General features: G+C 35.4%; 1 protein-coding gene across 1 annotated transcript in view; it reads right to left on the bottom strand.

Moving 5' to 3' along the window:
- The window catches only part of BRWD3 (bromodomain and WD repeat domain containing 3), a 144418-nt gene that overhangs the window by 70146 nt on the left and 49524 nt on the right, over nucleotides 1–24748 (bottom strand). Inside the window, exons 7-14 of the mRNA XM_081080783.1 lie at nucleotides 20404–20564; nucleotides 18077–18298; nucleotides 8980–9080; nucleotides 8347–8417; nucleotides 6883–6983; nucleotides 5241–5281; nucleotides 2163–2267; nucleotides 936–1089 (exon numbers count right to left, since the gene is read on the bottom strand). Coding sequence (XP_080936909.1) covers nucleotides 936–1089; nucleotides 2163–2267; nucleotides 5241–5281; nucleotides 6883–6983; nucleotides 8347–8417; nucleotides 8980–9080; nucleotides 18077–18298; nucleotides 20404–20564 — 956 coding nt within the window. The remainder of the gene's footprint in view (nucleotides 1–935; nucleotides 1090–2162; nucleotides 2268–5240; nucleotides 5282–6882; nucleotides 6984–8346; nucleotides 8418–8979; nucleotides 9081–18076; nucleotides 18299–20403; nucleotides 20565–24748) is intronic.

The following is a 24748-nucleotide window of genomic DNA, read 5'->3' as shown; positions in this document are numbered from 1 at the left end:
TAATCATATTTTGAAAATTCTTGTGGCACACCAGCGTGCTGCAGCACATGGGTTGAAATTTGGTGGTATAAACCATAGGGCAAACACTTGGCCCTTCCCCTTAAAATACCTATGAATCAATAATTTAATTTAACTTGCAGTCAACTTGAACTATCTTAAACTGCCAAGCATCAAACACACCCATGTAATTTCAGTTATTAATCCTATCAACTTTCACAACACAAGTATAGCAGCCTTTTACTATGAGAAATACATTTTTTTATAAAAAAGAAAGAGAAGCCCTAGCTGAATTGGCTCAGTCGGCCTTTGGGTTCGATTCCAGTCAAGGGTGCATACCTTGGTTTCAGGTTCAATCCCAGCCCAGGTCAGGGCCCCATGAAGGAGGCAACCAATTGAAGTGTCTCTCTCAAATCGATGTTTCTCTCTCTGTATGTGTTTCCCTCTCCCTTCCAATCGCTCTAAAATTCAATCGGAAAAAATATCTTTGGGTGAAGATTAACAAAGATAGAAGAAAGAGGAAAAGACACCTTTTTCTCCAACTTCCTCTTACCTCCATTTCTTACATAAACTAATCTATGAAGGTAGAATATATAAAATATCCTTGTCAAAACAAAGTTAGTTCTATCCCTAAAATAGTAACAACAAAAAGTCCCAGTGCATGCCAGAAACAAAATAACATATATTCTTGGCTGCATACAATAACATAACAGATAAATAAATACCAGAACTGGAAAGGATCTTGAAAGTTTTCATAACTGCTTTTAGCAGCTATACAATGTGTCATCACTATTTTGCAGATATGTAAACAGAGGTACCTCACATAATTACTTCTCTAAGGGATAGTAAGTCATAGAAAGTAAACTGGGACATAAATTTCCTGTCTTCTAGAATGCCCTTTTTGACCATTTTAATTATTCTAAAAATAGAATACTTACGGATAATGTATGAAGAAGTTGCCCAGTGACTGAATTCCATACTTTCAAAAGGAAATTGTTCACTGCAGTAATAATTGTGGTGTCGTAGCGATCCCAGGCTACCATAGTCACCTTCAGTTTAGTGACCTTGTCTTCCCCAGAGGGCAAGTTATTCCTAAACAAAATAATTTGCAGTATTCATACACTGTAAATTCTTAACAAAAGTGCAACTAACATAGTAAATTATGTCAAAAAATTTCCCCAGGAATATGCAAAGTTTTGGATATAAATTATAAAACATAAATTAAAGTACTGATGAAATAAAATAAAAAATACCTGCTTAGGCCAATATCAATAGCTTATTTTAGGGAAGAAAAAAAGGACACAAGTGGCAAAAATTTTGCATGTAGTTACACAAGAACAACAGAAAAGCGAAATTAAAAAGAAATCTACGAACACCTTAAAATACTAGATACTAGAAAATATAAAGAAAACATATATGGACACTTTATTCCCTTAAGTATTAAATTTTGTGAAACTAATAGATCATATGCAAGTACAGGAAGAGATTTGGTAACTTTTGGTTTAATTGAATATAACATCATCAGTAGCTGGCTATGACTACAAAGTCAGTTCTATATTGTTATAAATGGAAATATAATTAATTTCAGTCATAAACTATTGATCTTTCAATCAATAGTGAAGATAAGGAAAAAGATGCTGATTAAGTGTACTTATAATGTTGAGTAGGAATGCTAACAATAAGAAAAATTCTAAAGGTATCCTTAGTAAATTAGGAAAATAAATATATAATGACATACAATAGGGATAACCTCAAACTGTATACATACTTTAACAGCTGATAGCTGTAGATTCACTTACATTTTGAAAATGAAATGTATTTTTATAAACACTGCCTTCAACACACATTTTTTGGGGGCTCCCTGTATATGACCTGTAGAAAACTAAGGCAGAGAATGACTCCATGGGCATTAGTAGAGCACAGTGATCATAAGAGTCCAGAATTTTAAATGAGTCAGCAATATTTCTATCATCCAGTATGTCAATCAAAAGCAAAAGGCAATTTATTTGGAAACAAAGTATAGATGCAAATTTCACACCTACCAAATAACTCTAAACTATTTACTAATCTAAAAAGATATTTTACTTTCATTATTAAATATGATTCAATAATATAAGATACTATGCCTTCTGAAAACTAATGCAATACCTAACATCCAAACTTACCCAGTCATTTTAGTAGCCATATCTAGCACTATACTCTTCCATTCTTGTTGCTGATATTGCCAAATTCTTGCTGTTCCATCTCTGCTTCCACTAACAAATCTTAAACTGCAAAGAAAAAGTAAAAATACCCTTACTACTTTCCTCCAAAAAGGAAATCACTTTTTTGCTAATCATAAAAGTAATACTTTCATCCACATATTACTACTGGGGAGAACAAAAATGGTGTACTTTAGAAAACAGTTGGCAGTTCCTCAAAAGGATAAACAAGTTACTGTATAACCTAGCAATTCTACCCCCAGGTATATATCCAAAGGAAATGAAAACATTAGTCCACACAAAAACTTGTATACAAATATTTATGGCATTATTCATAACAGGCCAAGAAGTGGCACCAACCCAAATGTCCATCAACTGATAAATGGATAAACTGTGGTATATTCCATACATTCAAATAATATTCATCAATAAAAAGGAAAGAAATAATGATATATGCTGCAACATGGATGAATATTGAAAACATTATGCTAAGTGAAAGAAATCAGTCACAAAAGATTTCACTTATGAAATGTCCAGAATGGGCAAATCTAGAGAAAAAAGTAAATAATGGTTGACCAGAGCTGAGAGTGGGAGTGTAAAAAGATTGTAGATTGAGAGCTACAAGGTATGAGATTTCTTTTTAAGGTGATTAAAATGTTCTAAAATTGATTGTGTTGAATGTTGCACAATTCTATGAATATATTAAAAACCATTGAATTTTATGTTATGAGGATTATATTTCAATATAACATAAAAATACACTCATTCGGCAATAATTCCATCACTGTTCATACATTTCTATACTTTGAGTACTTTATAAAAGACATAAATATATACTTATATATTCCATCCAAAGAAAAGAGAATTACACAATATATGATGTTTTATAATGCTTTTCCCTAAGTTCAGTATATTTTATAGAAATATTTCTGTGTACAAATACAAAACTAACACATTTTTTAAAATATATATTTTTTATTGATTTCAGAGAGGAAGGGAGAAGGAGAGAGATAAAAACATCAATAATGAGAATCATTGATCCTCTGCCTTCTCAACATCCCTCACTAGGGATCAAGCCCACAACCCAGGCATGCCCCAATAAGGAATAGAACCATGACCTCCTGGTTCATAGGTCAACACTCAATCACTGACATCATTTTTAATGTGCTCAACTATATGGCTGTATCAAAATATATTTAATCAACCCCCAATGGTGAATATTTATACTATTTCCAGCCTTCACGATCATAGATAATGTGATGAATCTCACTATACATCTTTGCAGAGTTAAAGGATAGACACATTTTTTAAGCTTTTGAAACATACTGCCAAATTACTTCCAAAGTTTTTAATAATTTATAATCTCATAAAAAATTATGGGAGAGTAGCCATTTTCTCTAAACTCTTGGCTATATTGGGTGTTATCATTCTTCATTATCTTGTCATTCTTAAAGAAAAATATTGTTAATATTATTCTAAATTGCATTTCTTTGATCATTAGTAAAATTGTACATCTTGAAAATTTTGATGTATTTATTGACCACATAACTAATTAAGAGAGTTTCTACTTTAAGAAAAAAGGCAAGAAGCCCTGGCTGGTTGGCTCAGTGGATAGAGCGTTGGCCTGAGGACCAAAAGGTCCCAGGTTCAATTCCGGTCAAGGGCACATGCCCAGGGTTGTGGGCTCAATCCCGGTGGGGGGCATGCAGGAGGCAGCCAATCAATGACTCTCTCTCATCATTGATGTTTCTATCTTCTCTCTCTCCCTCTCCCTTCTTCTTTGAAATCAATTAAAATATATTTAAAAAGAAAAAAGGCAAGGAATTTAATTCAGATTCTTTTAGCATGAAAAAGTCATAATAAAACAAATCTTCAGGTGTATAACTAAATATTGTGCAATAAACCAACCTTAAAAATCATTTGAATGTTTTTTTCATTGCTAATACTGTATAGGTGTCATTCTTTGTAGACCGTCATTATTTACTCTTGCATTTAACAAAGATCAAGATAATAGTAATCACCTACTGTCTGAAAATAGTTAAAAATAAAACATGGTAATCTACAGAAAGTCCTTAGAGAAATATAGGAATACAAGTTATGTTAAGTGGTTACATTTTTTAATCTATTGTCAGTCAATTTTTAGTCAAGGGAAGATTATCACCTTTTCAGGATCAGACATTTGAGAGGGTACACGAATACCTGTATATACTTTCTGAGTTTTACAGACATAGAAAATATGTATCATATGAATACTAGATACAATTAGTGATACAGATGTTCAGCAGGACACTAGGGAGTTAAAATCTGGAGAAGTCAGGAAAGGTTTCAGGTAGGGCATGAACCTTAAAAGGAAGACAAAACTTAAAGAAGAAACAGGAGAGGGAAAAAAGAGGTAAGGAGAGTGGAAGGGAGATGATGGATGTAGGAGGGAAAGAGAAGTGAAGTGTAGGTAAATGCTATTTCTAGGTAAGAATGGTGTGAGGTAAAGTATAAAGAAACGATGGATCTTAAAATATATGTGGGATATAATAAGAACAATGATTAAATCAACTAGGTGGATTTAAGAATTTAAATAGGAATAGAAGATGAATTAAGAATGTAGGTCTAAAATCCAGTTGTAGAGAGTTCTGAATGCCAGGCTAAGACACTGAAGTCTATTTTATAGACCAAGAAGTAACACTAAAATTTTCTGAGAAGAGCAATGCTGATCTGGCAGAAATGGACAGGATGTATTTAGAAGGGAGAAGAAAACTGATGGTGAAGGGTCAAATAATGGAATCCTGACGAAGGTGGGGGAAAACAGAAATGGAAAAAGAGGAAAAAAAATAATTCAGAAAGAAAGCACTGATAGCCTATGATGACTACTTAAAAGTTTAGAAGAGATGGGGTAAGGATGTCATCAGAGATAGACAAAGGGTTTCAGCCTAAGTGACTGGACAGAAATAAAGTATAGAAATAAGGAGTCGAGGTAGCTAATTCTGAGTGAATGGAGACAAAATATATCAAATATCTGTTTACAAAGATAAGTACTACAGTAGTTACCTGTCTCCATTGTTACAGAATTGAACAGCAACAACTTTGTCCTATGACATAAAAAAACAAATTTCTATTAGAGTTAATTAATTTGTAAAATGAATAAAATACTCTTCCCCTCAAATTCACATGCAAAAGCATCATGGAGTAGATTTTTTAATACTATAATTTTCTTAAAGAACTCAAATTTTGTTTAAAAGGCTGAAACAATGCATTAACTATGGAGTTGTAATTTGAGACAATCCAAACATATGCAAACCTGTTTCTAAACAATAATCTCAAGAGACAGATAGTTCTGACTAGGTATTAAATTTATTATGCCCCCCATAATAAAACAGCACACTAATGAAAATACCACCTTAAAATAACTAATATAATAGTAGTTGAATGAAATTTCCCACTTAACTCTTTCTTAAATTTCAGAAAACAAATCAGTCATTTCCTATTTCTCACACAGTTTATTTAATTATTTTACAATGGAGTCGCCTGACAGTCTTTAGGTAATATAGTTTAGATCAGTAATGGTGAACTTATGACACGAGTGTCAGAGGTGACACGTGAACTCATTTTTTTGGTTGATTTTTCTTTGTTAAATGGCATTTAAATATATAAAATAAATATCAAAATTATAAGTCTTTATTTTACTATGGTTGCAAATGTCAAAAAATTTCTATATGTGACACGGCACCAGAGTTAAGTTAGGGTTTTTCAAAATGCTGACACGCCGAGCTCAAAAGGTTCATCATCACTGATTTAGATACTGCTATTTGAATCTTCTTTTAATATAATGTATATTGAGATGAGAAGAATAAAGTATAAACCAAACAATTTGTTTTCCGTCTCTTTATTCCTTAATAATAAACTAAAATGTACCCTCAAATATTGTACACATTTTCAAAAACCATTCATTCGAACTTAATTGTTAAAAAGTTCAGATAGTAAATACCTTTGCATTTCATTATTTTTCATTTTTAAAAATTATTAAATTGTCTTTCTATGTTCAGAGGTATCTGTGATTTACACTGTTCCATGGCTTCACTGCAGTATTTATCTGACAGATTCTGGATTATCACTACCATAATTAAACTTAGATGTTTTGAAAAGACATCTTATTTCCAAAGACTAACAGCCACCACTAATTTCAACAGGCAATGTTTTATGTTTTCTAACTTTTTTTCTGAGCTGGGCCTCTGAAAAAATAATTTTTCTTCTTTTCCCCCCATCCCCTTGATTCTTTCCATTTATTTACTACCTCCTTCTAGCATTTGGAAGACAACCAAGAAGCTAAAATCACTAAACACTGTTCTTTTCCTAAGTAATATTTAATGTCTTTTAGTAAGTATGTAGACATTAAAGTAACAACCAGCTTATAATTAATAAAATACAGCAGTTGAAATGAGGGTTTTCATAAATTATCACTGCAATATATATATTTTTCTTTTTTCATATAGTAAAATAGAAATTATATTAAATATTATAACCATACTAAATCCAAATTTTCACACTGATCTTCATTACTAAAGGGATATCTTATCATATAGATTTAAGTACCAATCTATATTAAATTAGAGTACAGACCAGAAAAGAAATAAAACCAATTTTTTAGGGTTGCTAAAAAAGAAAGCAACATAGTTTTTCATTGTTTTCTTACCGTATGTGACTCTAACTCAGCAATTTTCTCAGGAATCTCAGAACCCAAATAATATATTCTGATCACATGGTCAGTACTACCTGTTGTAATGAACATACCACCTGGAGGATTAAAAAACAAACATTGTAGCAAAGAACTTAAAAACCCCTCTGATTGCTTTCTTAGTTATATGCTAAATTACATTAATGAAATGGCTTCAAAAAACATAAGGTTATCTTCTAATGGTTAAAGATATAGTAATGTTTCAGAGAAATATAACTAAAATTCAAAAAATAGAGAAATATTTAAAATACAACTATACCATTAACCCAATAAAAATCTACCAACTTGCCCAGCCGGTGTGGCTCAGCAGTTGAGTGTCAACCTATACAGTATGATTCCTGCTCATGGCACATGCATGGGTTGCAAGTTCGAACCCCAAAACGTGGTGTGCAGGAGGCAGCCTATCAATTATTCTGATCATTGATGTTTCTATCTCTCTCTCCCTCTCCCTTCCTCTCTCTGAAATCAATAAGAACATATATTTTTTTAAGTATATTTTTATTAATTTCAGAGAGGAAGCGGGAGAGGGGGAGAGAGATAGAAATATCAATGATGAGGGAGAATCATTGATCAGCTGCCCCCTACTGGGGATAGAGCCCGAAACCCGGGAATGTGCACTTCGACCGGAATCGAACTAAGAACCCTTCAGTCCATAGGCCAACGATCTATCTACTGAGCAACCAGCTAGGGCAGAAGATATTTTTAAAACATCCACCAAGTTTACACTAAATAAAGGACTTTGGATCATAAATATAAAAGGTCACAGCCTCAAGGAATTCTTTATATTTAACGTAAACATAAAATTATTCATTAAATAACCTATATCTACAATTCTCTTTATAGTATAGTGGCCACAGTGGTGTCGAGTGCAAAAACTCAAAAACCATTTTCAGATGATGAAAAATTCTGGAGATAGATGATGGTGGTCATGTATACAATATAATGTGAGTATACTAAATGCCATGGAACTGTACACTGGTTATTAAATTGGTAAATTTTACTTTATATTTTTTCACAATGAGAAAAAGGTTAATTAGCTTGCAATTCATAGCAGTAGATAAGCACTGTCTATAGACTGTAAAAGTGTCTTTTATATGGAGCCACAGTATATGTTTTCTGAAAAGTCTGGGCAGGATTTTAGTGTGGAATTGGGGGTGGAAAGGGTTTGTTTTTACCAACTAAGTTCTGCATTATATAAAAACATATCACTTACAAATAAGAAAAAAAACTCCAAAGGTATCACAAGTTAAGAGTCCATAAAGGTCCACCTATTAAAAAATATGGTTCACATTTTTGGTGTGATTATATTAACACTCAAACATATGCATTTTGTTTTTTCCTGAACAAAATTGAAAAATATATCTTTCATAACTGAATCATTTAATATTTTGGGTACTCAAAACATTCAATTTTTATGCATACCAGAACTGAAAGATGAACAAGATATCTGAACTCCAGGTCTGGATCTCTCAGTAAATTTAACTGGGCGATCTCTAAGAGAAAAGAAAGAAGTTTTTTTTAATTTTTAATATATTCATTTAATGTGCAAGAATCTTAGCATTGGATACTGACAGATTTAGCATTAGTAGATACGCATTAATATTATTGCCTATCTATATTAACAGATAGCATTAATATTATTGAAACCACAAAATAGAAGCAGTCGATAAGTACTAGTCTTCTCATTCAGGTTAAAACTGCATTTAACCTTATAAATACACTTTATGATATCAGTATTATTATTATAGCTTTACAAATATATTACCGTATTACTTATTATTACCATTACAATTTCAAAATCTTCTTACCAGAATAAGAAATGAAATAGTCATTACCAAAATTTTATGTATAAATTAGTCTCAACATTGAATTCATAAAAATTTTATTCTGAAATCTCTAACATCCACCTGAAGTAAGTATGAATGTATATACACACACATGCACATATATATTTATATACTTAAATACATGGACTACTAAGAATCTTTCAAGGTAATAAAGAAAAATGAAAGCACTTGACTTTTCACCAAATTTGTAACCCAAATGCAAACTTACCTAAATTTCATTGTTTTTACATGCCATTGCCAGAAACAGATTGTTCCATCAGCACCAGTAGAAGTGAGGTATCTGGTTGTGCCTTTAGTTGATGGACAAAACTAAACAAACAAGTTCTAATTCAATTAAAAAGCTTTCATGTTCAAACATTTTTTAAACAAAGTATGTTCTAAAATTATAACCACTTTAACAAATTACTTTAAATAAATTCACAAGAATTTCAGTTTGAATAAATTATTTAAATATCTTACATGAATGAATATCTTACAAAATGTCAAAAAAAGTGAAGAAAAAAATCAGTCATTGAATGTAGGATAAATAATTATTTTAGTCCTAAAAATAATTATTTTAAAATTATTCAACATCACTCTTTAAGTTTATTCAATGCTTTTTAAAAATTCTCATCCAAAGATATATTTTTTTGTTAAACTGATTTTAGAGAGGAAGGGGGAAAGACAGGGAGAGAGGGAGAGGGAGAGGGGGGGCAGGAGAGAGAGAGACAAGGTTGGGGGAGACAGAGAGAGAGAGAAAGAGAGAGAAACATCGATTGGTTGCCTCCCACCTGTTCCTCAACCTGGAATCGAAACTGTAACCTTGGTATGTGCCCTGACAAGGAATTGAAACAGCAACCTTTTGGTGTGGGATGATGCTCCAACAAACTGAGCCACCCAGTCAGGGGCTACTTCAATACTTTTATTGGAGAAAAAAACTCAAAGTCATTACTAGTTAAACCGTTACAAATCTGCTAATTATATGCTTATAGAGCAATAATTATGAAACTTTTAGTTCCATATGAATAGGGTATCACAAGTAAATCTATAATCAATGATTAGGTAGCTAACATCTAAGTATTTGAGTTTTAATAGTTTGTTTAAACAGTTACTTCAATGAAGTACTATGTCAATTTAGTCCTTTTTAAATTTAAATCACTTTTATTTGTTTTTATGGATAATGTAAACTAGATGAAATTTCTGTTCATATCACTATGGGAAAAATAGATTAAACAACAGATTAAGTTGCCTATTTAAAGTATGACTTCTACCCTAGGTAGACCATTTATCATGTAGGATTCTCAAGCTCTAATTTTCAGTATTTTACAAGTCCTCAAAAAAAAAAAATCACAAAGAGAAAAGTCACTGGTTTCATGATGCCTGGGACAAGGAAAAAGTTGAAAATCAAACCACAGTCTCCAGAATGCCTGGGAGATTTAAAATCCCAAACAGAAATAAATATACACCTTTCACTGAAATGACGACTAAGGATCAAGATGCTTCAAGTTTAAATAAATCCTGAACTTAAATAAAAAGGAAATGATCATTATAGATATTAGAAATCATTTCTTTAGGTTTTTTTTGGAAGCATAGAACTTCAAATGACTAGAGTTAAAACCAAATAAAAATTATCAATTAATATTATCCATTAACAGTTGATGCACAGTAAAATAAACCAATACTGAAGTAGCATGTTTATATCTTCACTTCTGAGATAGAGGAGCTTCCATTAGAAAGTTTAATCCACAGTGTTTAACAGGAGTCTACAAATTACAGCTCACATACCAAATCAAAATTGGTGCCTGTTTCTCCAAATAAAGTTTTATTGTAATACATCAACTTACAGTGTCTATGGCTGCTTTTGCACCCAATAACAGTTTAGTTGCAACAGAGATAATATGCCCTGCAAGGCCTAAAATATTTACTAACTGGCCAATAGATTTGCTGATCTCTGATATATAGGAAAGAGACAATTAAGTATGAAATAGTATAATTTTATTAAGTTTCAAGAAAAAATGTATTATTCCCATTATATTTAAACTGTTTCATCAAACACAAAGGATGATATAGCCCATCAATGTACCTTAACTGGATTGTTTTTAAATGAGAAGTCATGTTAAAGATTATACAAAGAAAACACTTATATGTGTGTTTCCAAATACAAATACATAGTTATTGACGAAAATATAGGAAATATAGAAAAACAGAATAAAAGCTAATTATAATCCCATCACCCAGAAGCAACCACTACTAACATCATACCATTTTATCTAAACTTTTCAGAAAAAGAAATGGGAAGGATAATATAGCATAATGTTAATAGAGACAATTAGCAAAGAATAAATAAAGCATATAGAATGCATGCTAAACGTTGATCATTAGTATGGACAAAAATGAAACTATGGGGAGATAGGAAATGTTGGTGGGGGGACGACAATTTACAATTTCAAAGTAGTAAGGTGGTCAGAGAAGATCTCCCTGACAAAGTGACATTTGCACAAAGAGCTTAGATATTGAAGGAGCAAGCCATGTGAATATTCATTGAAGACTATTCCAGAGCCATGAAAGAGTAAAAGCAAAGGCAGGAGTGTAGCTAGAGAGGTCTAAAAAGCAGAGAGGAGCCCTAGCCAGTTTGGCTCAGTGGATAAAGCATCGGCCTATGGATGAAGGGTCCCAGGTTCGATTCTAGTCAAGGGTGCGTACCTCGGGTACAGTCTCCTCTCCAGCCCAGGCCCTGGTCGGGGCACGTACAGGAGGCAGCCAAATCGATGTGAACACATCGATATTTCTCTATCTTTCCCTCCCTCTTCTACTCTCTCTAAAAATCAATGGAAAAATATCCTCAGGTGAGGAAAAAAAAAAAGCAGAGAATGTAGCTGATAAGCAGAATAAGAGGAAACAAGCAGAAAGAGGTGAGGCAGGTCAAACAGCAAGGGGCTGAGAATGTAAGTAAGGTATTGTGGGTCACTATAAAGACTTTGGTTTTGCCCAGCTGGCATGGCTCAGTGATTGAGCGCCAACCTATGAACCAGAAGGTCACAGTTAGATTCCCAGTCAGGGGACATGCCCAGGTTGCAGGCTCAATCCCCAGTAGGGGGTGTGCAGGAGGTAGCTGATCAGTGATTCTCTCTCATCATTGATGTTTCTCTCTCTCTCCCTCTCCCTACTCTGAAATCAATAGTGTACACACACACACACTTTGGCTTTGTGCTTCTGGTCAAGGTGATGGCATAGTTAAATGTGATACTCGCATTCTCACACAACCACATCAAAATTACAAGTAAACTACAGAATAACTATTATTCAGAACTGCCAGAAATCTATCTGAACGAAGTCCTACAACTAAAGACATAAAGAAGTCATATCTAAACTGGTAAAAGGGGTAGAGACAAAGATCAGGATGGTCCCACACCATATGTGGCAGATAAATATCAAGAGGGATGTCTTGGCTGCAGAGGTTCCCCTGAGGAGGAAGGATTCCAGCCACATACCAGGTGCCCCAGTTCAGAGTTCCAGTGCCAGGAAGAGAAGTCCCCATAACTTCTAGCTGAAAAATAAACTCATAGACAAAGACAAAAGTACTGTGGTTACCAGAGGGAAAGGGGAGTGGGGGAGGTAGAAGAGGGTGAAGGAGGTATAAATGGTGATGAAAAGAAACTGGACTTGGTGTAGTGAACACACAATACAATATACAGGTGATGTACTATAGAACTGTATACCTGAAATCTATAATTTAATTAATCAACTAGAGGCCCAATGCATGAAATTCGTGCAAGGGACTCGGCCCTCGAAGGCCCTCACAGCCCCAGCTTCATCTGGAAGGTCGTCCAGAAGGTCATCTGGATGGTCATTCTGCTGTTTGGTCTAATTAGCATATTAGCTCTTTTATTATATAGGATAACAACCCAATAAATTCAATAAAAATAAAAAATAAAGCAAACAATAAAACCACAAGGATTGTGGCTAAGTGCAATGGAAGGCTGCTGGGGGCACAAACAGTAGCTTGAAAGGCACCAGAGACATACAAGGAGGAACTAAAATGTCTGGCATCAGGACCAGAGCTACGGAACGGGGACAGCTTTCTCCCAGGCATCTTTCTCCCAGACAGAAGTGCTGGCAGAGGCTGTTGTTCCTTTTCTGAGCCCCCCCCCCCACACACAGCTTGTAGGTGGGCACCATTCCTAAGTCTCCATCAACCTGGCTATCACAATTTGCCCCACCCTGGTAGTTCCCTGATATCCCACCCCATCCAACTTGTGGGCCCACCCAAGATGTTTCTAGTTTTTCATAAGAATGGCCTATCTTGGCTCAAGAATCAGACTTCCCAAAAGTCTCTCAAACGAGTAGCATTTGGCCTTGGCATGCCCCATACTTCTCCCTACATGACCCCAGACGTCCACAAGCAAATAGCCAGCCTTAGTTTGCAGCTTGGCACACATGGGCACCACCAAACCCAGCACAGTAGCAGCCATCTATAGCTCATGTTGAGAAGCCCTGAACAGAGCACAGTTGGCAGCTGACCTCGGCCTGTACCTGCCAGGATCCCAAGAGCCAGTGTACAAAGTAGAGAGTTTTAGAGCACATCGAAGCACCACTCAACCTCCTCCATAAGAGATAACCTCAAGAAGCAGACTTAATGGGCACGAGAACACTGTTGATGTAAGTCCTACTCCATGGGGTGGGGCCCTGGACAATTAATCCTCCAAGTTGGTTATAGCCAGTCCTTGTAGCCAATCGCCTTCATGATAGATCCCTTCCACTGATGTGCCAACAGCAATCAAGGCTCAACTACAACAGGAGGGTGTACAACTACAACAGGAGGGTGTACACAGCCCACACAGCGGGGAGAGGGGGGGAGGAGGGTCATACCTGGAGTGCCCAGCTTGGGTGAATGGGGAGGCTGTGCCACTATACCCTATAAGACCTACTATATAAAGCCACTCTACCAAGCTGGGGAGACATAGCAGCTCTACCTAATACATGGAAAGAAACACAGGGAGGCTACCAAAATGAGGAGGTAAAGAAACACGTCCCAAATGAAAGAATAGAACAAAACTCTGGAAAAAGAATAAGACAAGTAATCTACTAGATGCAGAGTTCAAAACACTGCTTTAAGGATGCTCAATGAACTTAGTAGAAGAGTAGATGAACTTAATGAGAATTTCACAGCATAAAAATAGGACATGGAAACCATAAAAAGAACCAGCCAGCCATTTGCAACAGCATGGATGGAACTGGAGAGCATTATGCTAAGTGAAATAAGCCAGTCAGAGAAAGATAAATACCACATGATCTCACTGATTTGTGGAATATAGAGAACAACATAGACTGATGAACAGGGACAGATCCAAAGACAGAGAAACAACGATCAGACTATCAATCCCCAGAGGGAAAGTAGGGGAGGGTGGAGGTAAGAGGAAACGATCAACGGACTTGTATGCATGCATATAAGCCAAACCAATGGACACGGACAACAGGGGGATGAGAGCATGAGTGGGGGGGGGGGGGAGGTTGGGGGCTAATGGAGGAGATGAGGACACATTTGTAATACCTTAACCAATAAAGAAATTAAAAAAAAAAAAGAACCAGCCAGAAATAAAAGATAAACTAATTGTAATGAGGAAAAATTTACAGGGAATCATAGTAGAGAAGATGAAGCTGAGGATCAAATCAGCACTTTGGAATGTAAGAAAGCAAAAAACAATCAGAACAGGAAAAAAAAAAGAAAGAAATTAGCCCACCTGGCGTGGCTCAATAGTTGACCATCAACCTATGAACCAGGTCACAGTTTGATTCCCCGTCAGAGCACATGTCCAGGTTGCAGGCTCGATCCCCAATAAGGGGCGTGCAGGAGGCAGCTGATCAATGATTCTCTCGCATCACTGATGTTTCCATCTCTCTCTCTCCTTCTCCCTTCCTCTCTAAAATCAACAAAAATAAATTTAAAATAAGAAAAATGAATTTTAAAAAATGATAGTGTAAGGAGCCTCTGGTACAACTTCAGGTGTACCAACATTCACATCATGGGGCTGCCTGCAGAAGAGAGAAAGCAATACAATGAAAACCTATTTGAAAGACTAATGACAGAAAACTTCCCTAACCTGTTGAAGCAAATAGACATACAGGTCCAGGAAGCTCAAAGAGTCCCAAATAAGATAAACCCTAAAAGGCCCACACCAAGACACATCATAATTAAAATGCAAAAGTTTAAAGACAGGGAGAGAATCTTAGACACAGCACAAGAAAAGATTGGCAAGAGATATTCAAAGCAGTGAAAAGCAAGGACCTACAACCAAATTATTCTACCCAACAAAGCTATCATTTTAGAATTGAAGGACATATCAAGAGCTCCCCAGATAAGAAATAGCTAAAGAAGCTCATCACCACCAAACAAGTTTTACATGAAATGTTAAAGGGTCTTTGTTTAAGAGGAAAATAAAAAGATCAAAAATATGAACAATAGCCCTAGCCAATAATAGCCTAGCCAGTTTGGCTCGGTGGATAAGAGCATTGGCCCTCAGACTGAAGGGTCCCAGGTTCGATTCCGGTCAAGGGCATGTACCTCGGTTACAGGCTTGATCCCTGGCCCCAGATGGGGTGTGGACAGGAGGCAGCCAATTGATGTGTCGCTCTCACATCGATGTTTCTCTCTCTCTGTCTCCTCCCCCCCGCCCCTAAAAAGCAATGGAATAAATATCCTTGGGTGAGGATTTTTTTTAAAAGCATTTAAAAAATAAGAATAAAATGGCAGTAAATACATATCTATCTACCAGAGGCATGGTGCATGAAACTCAGCCTGCATCCTCTTGTGATCTGGGACCCATTGGGGGATGTCAGGCCTAAACCAGCAGTCAGACCTCCCTCTCACAATCACAGCATGGGATGCTGCATGCACCAGTGACCATACTTTTCACACAGGTGAAAGGCATCTTGCTGTTGTATGGGAAGCTACATTTTTTTGCCCTGATTATAAAAAGTAGTACATAACATGATCCTTCTGAGGCAGTAGTACCATTTTCCCCATCGTGTGAGTGGAAAAACTGAAGCAGAGAGAAGTTAAGTAATTGCTTTGTCACACAGTTATAAGTGTCAGAATCAGGGCTGACCACAAAATATGCAAGCCAGAGTCCATGCAGGTCATCACTGCATCATCCTGTATTTTCAGTGTTAGAGTAGCCTTGCCAGGTTTTAATTTTTAAATCTAAAGGAATATTCCCAATATATGAGGGTCCCTAGGCCTGGCCAGTGATCAGGGTCAATCTGTGGGGGCGACCAGCAGGTGGAGCAATAACGGGGCCCCTGTTGGCACCCGCCTTGCATCTAAAAAACAAAATAAAGAAGTAGAACAGAAAGAGACTCGTTGATACAGAAAACATTTTGACAGTTGCCAGATGGGAGGGGGTTAAAGGGATGAGTGAAAAAGGTGAAGGGATTAAGCAGTATAAGTTGGTATTACAGAAGAGTCAGGGGGATGTAAAGTACAGCATAAAGAATATAGTCAATAATATTTTAATAACTATGTATGGTGTCAGATGAGTATGACATATATCAGGATGATCACTTGGTAAGTTATATAATGTCTAATCACTGGAGGGTACACCTAAAACTAATATAATATTGTATGTCAACTATAATTGAAAAATGATTTTAAAAATAGACTTTCTTTGGCTTTAACTCTGAGTCTGGAAACTTCTGAAGGTTCTGAGCAGCAGTTACATGATTTAACTTCCATTTTAAAATCACTTAGTCTGTTATGCAGAGGCTAGACTGGGGTAAGAGAGAGGGAAGAGAAGAAGTAAGATGATCAGTTAGAAGTCTATTTCAATCTCATCAGAGATAATTAAAATAGGGTAGTAAGATGGAGGTCATGAGAATTTGTCAGATTCTAGACACATTCTGATGGTAGAGCCATCATAATTTGCTAACAACTTAGATATGGGATATAAGATAAAGAAAAGGTCTGGGATAACTACTCTGAGCAATTAGAAGGATTAAACTGTCATTTGTTTAGATGTGGAAAGCTTTGGGAGGATCAGATCTGAGGAAGGAAGACAGGAGTTCAATTTTAAATATGGTGTCTTTGAGATGTGTAGTAGACATTCGTAAGTGAGTAGTTGAATATACAAGTATGGAGCAAAATGACAGGTCCCAAGACACAAAGATAAATTTGAGAGTCATCAGCCTAAAGATGAAATTCAAAGCCATGAGATTTGATGCAATCAATAAGGAAAAAAAATGTGATAGAGAAGAGGTCCCATGGATCTCTAGGGAATTCCCACAAGTAAACAAAATGAGATAGAAACTAGCAAATGAAATTATGAAGGAATCAAGCAGAATCATAAACATTTTTTCAGTATAAAGTCATTTTTTGTTATATAAGAGTACCTCCAAATTCCAGAAATAATACTGTCAGATAGAATGGTGGGAACAAAAGTACCTGGAAATCTCTCAAAACAAAATCCATAAAATAATTCCAACTGATCAAAAATTTGACATGAAAGTTTTTCAAATTCAATATGTTATATTGAACCCAATCCTTGCTAGCTCCTCATAAACAGATAATACATTATTTAAATAACATACACACAAAATGACTGGCATACTTATTAGCAACTAAAGAATAAGTAAATTGGAGTAATTATATCATCCACAAAAGTGATCTCCTTGACCAAAAAATAAAAGCCCTTTTCAGAAGGAGTCCTCTATTTTGCTCTCAACACAAAGAGGACAAAAGTTCAGCTTAGTTTGATTAAATAAAAGTTCTTTAGGGGGTATCCAGAACTTCCACTACTAACACCTGGTAAAAACATTATATGATAAAGTATTTAAAAGAAGCCAATGTACTGTATGTGAAATATCAAGCTGATATTAAGAATAAAATTTTTTGTAACATGAAACTTCTCTCTCTTTCTAAATCTGACTGAAAAACATCTTGGATTAAATGTTAACACAAAATGTGCCAATATTCAAGTTAGAACCTGTTTATATCCTGACTAACAGGTATTATTAGTATTACTCCCAAAAGCATTTATAAGCTTCTCCCATCTTCATAAATATGAACGAGGCAAATAAGATGCCTCACTCTATATTTAAAAAACCTATTTAGTTCCCTTTTTATTTATTTCTAAAGGGAATGGATTTATATGAAACAAGAACTTTAAAAAATACATGTCTGCAGGGTAGGAACAAAGCCCTTAAGAGGGCAACATTTTTCTGTCAGCCATTCTTTATAATATTTTCAACACAATATAACAAAAACAAGAGAATTCTCATCGTTATTACGTTATTACGTTATTACGTTAGAGGTCATCTTTTCATTTTCTCACCTGAATGGAAGTAATAGAAGCTGAATGTCCCTGAAGGACTGCTACTGGTGCACAAGTTCGAAGACACCACACTCTTACAACCTTATCACAGCTGCCTGCAGCAATAAGAGTGTTTTCATAGTTTACAGCCATGTCAGATATTTCAGCAGAGTGCCCTCGAAGTGTAGCAAGAAGGCGTCCGTCATCCGTTGCCCAAATTTTCACCAAACAGTCATCTGAACCCTATGGCAACATGAAAGGACAGAAGATTTACAATGAAGCAGATATTTCCTTTTCCCCCAAAAGCCGGAGAAACAAAGGGAAGATTTTATTAAGTCACTCCTAAGCCTTTACTTTTTAGTCTCTCCTCTCCACATAATATGGATCCAGTAGCAAATATAAATGATGTTCAAATGATAGCAGTGACAAAGCATTGTCCAAACTGGCAATGGTATTTGTGAGAGCTCCTCAAACTACTATCAATCCCTGACAACTAAAAAAAATTTTAGGATTACGTATCTCTGCCATTCTTTCTTTCCTTAGGCCTGACAGCCTTTTTTTTTCTTAATTGCTTGAATATTTATTCTACAAATACTTAAAAATGTAACCCAAAGTCCACATGCATTTCTCAGTAAACATGAGGCTTTTTCTTGATAATCTCTGGTGAAAATATTTTTAACTTCCTATTAATAATTTCTAAAGAGCTTTAAAAATAGTACAAAGCAGCATGGATGGAGCTGGAGAGCATTATGCTAAGTGAAATAAGTCAGAGAAAGATAAATATCACATGATTTCACTCATTTGTAGATTAAAATGAACAATATAAACCAGTGAACAAAAACAGATCTACAGACAGAGAAACATTGATCAGATGCTCAAACCTCAGAGGGAAGGTAGGGGAGGTGGAGGTAAGGGGGAGAGATCAACCAAAGGACTTGTATGCATGCATATAAGCATAACCAATGGACACAGACACCAGGGGGGTGAAGGTGAGGGCAGAACTGGGGGGATGGGGGGACAATGTGGGGATAAGGACACATTTGTAATACCTTAATTAATAAAAAAGTTAAAAAAATAGTAAAAAGCAATTCTACCCCATTATGGAAAATAGAGGCCCAATGCATGAAATCCATGCAAGAGTAGGCCTTCCTTCCCCCAGCTGCCGGCACCAGCTTCCCTCTAGCACCTGGGACCTGGGCTTCCCTTGCAGCCCCGGCTTCATCTGGAAGGTCATTCAGAAGGATGTCCAGTCTAATTAGCATAGTATGTTTTTATTATTATAGATAAGTTATTTAATAATTATCTATTTATAGCAAGATGGCAATCATCATCTTCACTGTGATTATTAATAAACAAATACTTATGTGATGCATTTGGAGTCTTGCAAATATCCATGAAAGACTTTGTAATGAACTCCAAGGAATTACACTTTCTCAAAATACAAACCACTTCCTTAGTTATAGCATAGAAATTTAAAAAAAAAATTAGGCCAGCCCTCACTGGTCTTGCTCAGTGGTTAGACCATCACCTGCATACCAAATGGTGATGGTTTCAATTCCCGGTCAAGGGTGCATACCTGGGTTAGAGGTTGGATCCCCGGCCCCTTTTGGGGTGAATGTGGGAGGCAACCAATTGCTCTCTCTCTTCCTTCTCCCTCCCTTCCACTCTCTCTAAAAATCAATAAGGGTGGGGGGATATCCTCAGATGAAAATTAACAAAACAAAAAAATAAATAAAATTAGGCCATTACCTACAGTTTTGTATTAACTTAGTACTAAAGTAATGAGGCTAATAAGCCTTTTCTTGGAAATATTAGTGTGTTACAATTTTGTGCTCAAAATCACACAGTATACTCTTCTTAATGAAAACCCAACTTTAAATATAACCAATACTAAAATCAAAGAAAGATATACACAATAACTGTAATCTTCATTACTGTGTAGTATAGTTCAACTATTTGACCATAAGGATGATGTTATCATTAATTAAGCAGAACTGGCAACAGTTACACTAAGTGACAAACGGAAAATGCATATTAATAAATATTTGCTAAAATGTAAATGAAATTGAGTAGATAAAACTTGTTTCATATAAATTAACCACCTCTAAACTATAAGGCTTTCTGAAAATTTATTAAAATTTCTCTAAAGATAGGGGACATTAAAGTTCACATTCATTTATTTATATAGAATGAGAAAAAGATTTTCAATTTCCATTCATCTTTCCTTACATTCATGTATCTAAAAAGGATAAACTGGAAAAAAAAACACCATAATTCAATGCCATGAAGCCTAGCTTCAATTGTTGTTAATCTCTAATATGGTACAGTATTACAAATTTTACACTCACTGTAAAAATTCTTCTCCCACTTCGGTCAAATGCTACACAGTAGACAGATGACAAGTGCCCCAGAATTCTCTTATGCATCTTAATGTGCTGGTAAGCAGATGAAGGGAAAATATGGCTGAAGCGACTGCATCCTGTTAATTGCCTGGCAGAGGTGATATTCACTGGAAAACATAAAATAAGAGATTCACTTCTTAAAACCTAAAAGTGAAACCTACTTCAGGAAGTTAAATCATTAATATTAAGATGAGATAAAACAGGGTACACATACCACAGCAATTCTATCATGTGAGAAGTCTAAATTTCATTATACATTTCATGATTTTATGAACTCAAGTTCACTACTGCAAAGCATTAAGAACACTCATTCTTTTAAATCCCAGAAGTCTGACGTTTTGTTTGCTTTACTATGGTTTCTCAGGTACATTCCCATTTTGCCTTTCCTGGTACCAGTAGTCAAGGAGACTGTTACTTTAAATATATAGGTAAATCTTACTATAAAATGAAGGAATTTTAGAATAAAACTATTTTTTGTTAAATATACATCTTAAACATTATATAATTTTCCTGTCCTCACACACATCCACCCCATCTATAGCTGTCCCTAAAAATTCAACAGTAATATAAGAGGATTTATATAGTGAAAAGATAAAGGAAGCCATGACACCACATAGGTTCTCAGTAACAATTCTTTCTAGGCTTGTTTATAGGTTCTTATCTTTTTGGCTTCTGAAACTGTAGGGTCTCTCTCTAGTTACACCAATGAACTTTAAGGCTTCCTCTCCTATGAGGTCATCTTAGATCCTGTCTCCATTTTGTTTATTTGTTTTTTGCCTTGTAGTTAATTTTATTAAAAATGAGCCAGAATGAAACACATGTCTGCACAATTCTCTTTCAAATACTGCCTGTATTCTTTTCACTTCCCTTAAATGTCTTGATCCCCATGTAAAGATTTACAAGCACTCACTTGCTCTGATTCATCCAGCCTTCCAGAACAGACTAAAAATATTCAACATCCCAGACATTATATTTTAATCAAAATATAAGATCCCTATAAGCTCAAAGTCACCTTGAAGCAAGGTGACATTTTGCCATAGTGTATAAATAATCCTATCTAATAATAGACAAACAGGGTAATTGGCCATACCTTCAATACGCCTCCCATTGGCTAATCAGCGTGACATGCAAATTAACAGCCAACAAAGATGGTGGTTAATTTGCATACGTAGGCTCCAAGCGAAGGCAAGCCGGAGCAGCGAAGACGGAGGACGGAAGGCGGTTCCGGCCAGAGCGAAGGCCTGGGTCCCGGGTGCCGGGGGAAAACCGGTGCCCGCAGCCAGGAGAAGGGAAGGCCTATTGCACGAATCTCTTCATGCAAAGGGCTCTAGTATAGGATAAATGATAACAGCTTTATGTTAAAGCAAGACAAAAGGCAAGAATTGAGTTGCAGCTGGATTAGTATAATCAGAACCATGCCACAATAAAAAACATGAAACCTGCTCTGACCGGTTTGGCTCAGTGGATAGAGTGTCGGCCTGCGGAATCAAGGGTCCCAGGTTCGATTCCAGTCAAGGGCATGTACCTTGGTTGCGGGTATGTACCCTGTGGGGGGTGTGCAGGAGGCAGCTGATCAATGTTTCTCTCTCATCAATGTTTCTAACTCTCTATCCCTCTCCTTTCCTCTCTGTAAAAAATCAATAAAATATATTTTTTTAAAAAAACATGAAACCTTTCAATGAATCAATTTTAAGAGCAATGAAGTCTTTTTTCAGGCAAAGGTAGATCCATTGGCCATTTTAAACTGACAAAATGACAAAAAATGAATGATGAATAGCAAAATAAACAAAACTTTGAATGTATATCATAAGAAATAGAGAACTGGGTATTTATGTAACACTAAGAGATACTGAATAAATAATGGTAGAAAATCCATAAGCATTAGTAAAAGGTAAGAGAATTTCTTTTTGACAGCTCTAAAGAATTGCTCTTTGACATCTCCTAAGCTTTATAAATGTCCACAATTCTACATTGGGAAGAGCAATAACATACTGCACCATAACTTTGGGACTCCAGTAAACTTCCCTCTTTAATCAAACATTCCTTACTGCTTGGAGTTCCTTGAAACAATCAAGCATTAATTACTTCTGCTTTGCTTTTTTCTATACATATTTTGCAAGTAGATAGAGGAAAAGACATGTCACTTTAAAGCAGGGTTTCTCAACCTCAGAACTACTGACACCTTGGCGTATGATTCTTCATGATCAAAGACTATCTCTATATTTTAGAGTGTTCAGCAGCATCCCTGGCCTCTACCCACTAGTTGCTAGTAACACCCCACCACCACCAAGTTGTGATAAAGCAAATATATCTCCAGACATCGCCAAATGACTCCTAGGAAGGAGAGAGAACTGTCTCTGGTTGAAAACCACTGCCTGAAGCATAAAAATAAAAACAACTTCAACAGAAAGAAAAAGTAAATAAATAAATAAAAACAACTTTGAGAAGAGGAGCAGAGATAGAAAGAGAATCAGTGAAAGAGAGGAGAGGTAAATACCTATCAGAAATGCAGTCATTCATCCAGCAAATACTGAGTTTCAAAATAGTCAAAGGAACACAATCATATGAACAAAATATACAGCACCCCATAAGAGTTAATACCTTGGGCCCAAACTGTTAATTCAGAAAGTTACTAAAATTTTTATGTATCTTTAGAAAATATATTTTATTGATTTTTTTACAGAGAGGAAGGGAGAGGGATAAAGGGTTAGAAACATCGATCAGCTGCCTCCTGCACACCCCCTACTGGGGGTGTGCCCGCAACCAAGGTGCATGCCCTTGACCAGAATCGAACCTGGGACCCTTCAGTCCCAGGTCGACACTCTATCCACTGAGCAGAACCGGTTAGGTCTATGTATCTTTATAGTATACAAAAATTAGATTTTAGTTTATTAATAAAATTCCACATATGTGTGAAATCATATTAGTTGTCTTTCTCTAACTAGTTTATTTCACTTAGCATACCCTATAGGGGATAAATGATAATGGAAAAAACTAAAGAAAAAAAATTCACCGTTTAAGACTCCTTTACAGAGAAAACCAGTAATTACTTTAAAAGAAAAAAAATTGAAAACATTTATAATATGACAAAGTCTTAATATTTTAAAACACATAAAACTAACCATCCATAAGAACACCATCAAGCTCTAATAGATTAGTGGGTTAAGGAAATTAACAAATAAGTCACAATATAGGAAATACAAATAATAATCTGAGTCACTGAAATAAAATAAGACCTAAAGTATGAAGGCATGGAATAGACTGATATATCTCGATATGGGATTGAGTGGACGAGAAGAGATAAGCCAAATAAATTATATAAAATGTAAATGAGACTATGATTTATATAAATACATACATGCATTCACCAAAAAAAGAGAAAGTGTTGAAAGATTTAAAAAAACTGCCAACTAGGAATACTTTATTCACCAAATACAAAGGAAAAATAAGGCTTTCCCAGACAAACAAAAGCTGCCTTGTAAGAAATACTGTTAGTTCTTGAAGCTGAATACAAAAGACACCAATAAGCTACAGGAAAACATAAGAAAGCACACAAGTGTGGCAAAGGTGAAAATAGACAAAATTAGAAAATTATAATTCAATATTAGAATGGTATTTTTACTTATAGTCTATACATTCAACACAATCGTTATTAAAATTCCAATGGCATAATTCACATAAATAGAAAAAACTATCCTAAATTTGTATGGAACCAGAAAAAACACTAAATAACCAAAACAATCCTGAGAAAGAACAAAACCAGAAGTTATCACACTTCCTGATTTTAAACTATAAAGCTATAATAATAAAAACAGTATGGTACTGTATAGAAAGAGACACATAGACCAAATAAAAGATATTGATGGGTCTAAAGCTGTGAACTTTCCCCCTTGTTTTTGTGGGTACTAGGTTGTCATTCGATACAGAAGGGTAAACCATGGGGACATGTGTTTTGGTGGGGGGAGTGGGGACAAAAGACATAATACATAGTAATCCTGTGGGAAAATCAAAGAGCCAGGCAAAAAGCTCAACAGGTACTAGAAGAGTTGGCTCAGGCTTTACCAAGCCACCCTAGTTTGACCAAATGACAGTAAAAAGGCAATATAGCATTGAGAAAAAATGGCCTACCTTCTTCTCCATCCATAAAATCTATAAAATAGGCATAATACCACATACTTGACAATTAAGTGAGGTGAATTTTGTAAAATATATAGCACAGTAGGCTTTAGTTCCTGTGAAATTTAGTCCTATTCCTCTTCCCTTTCCTCTCCTCTCTGGGATCTCACATTCA

The sequence above is a fragment of the Myotis nattereri genome (genome assembly GCF_964212035.1).
Source record: "Myotis nattereri genome assembly, chromosome: X".
Classification (NCBI taxonomy): Eukaryota; Metazoa; Chordata; class Mammalia; order Chiroptera; family Vespertilionidae; genus Myotis; species Myotis nattereri.
Note: the sequence above shows the minus strand (reverse complement) of the source record. Positions and strands in the feature narration are given on the sequence as shown.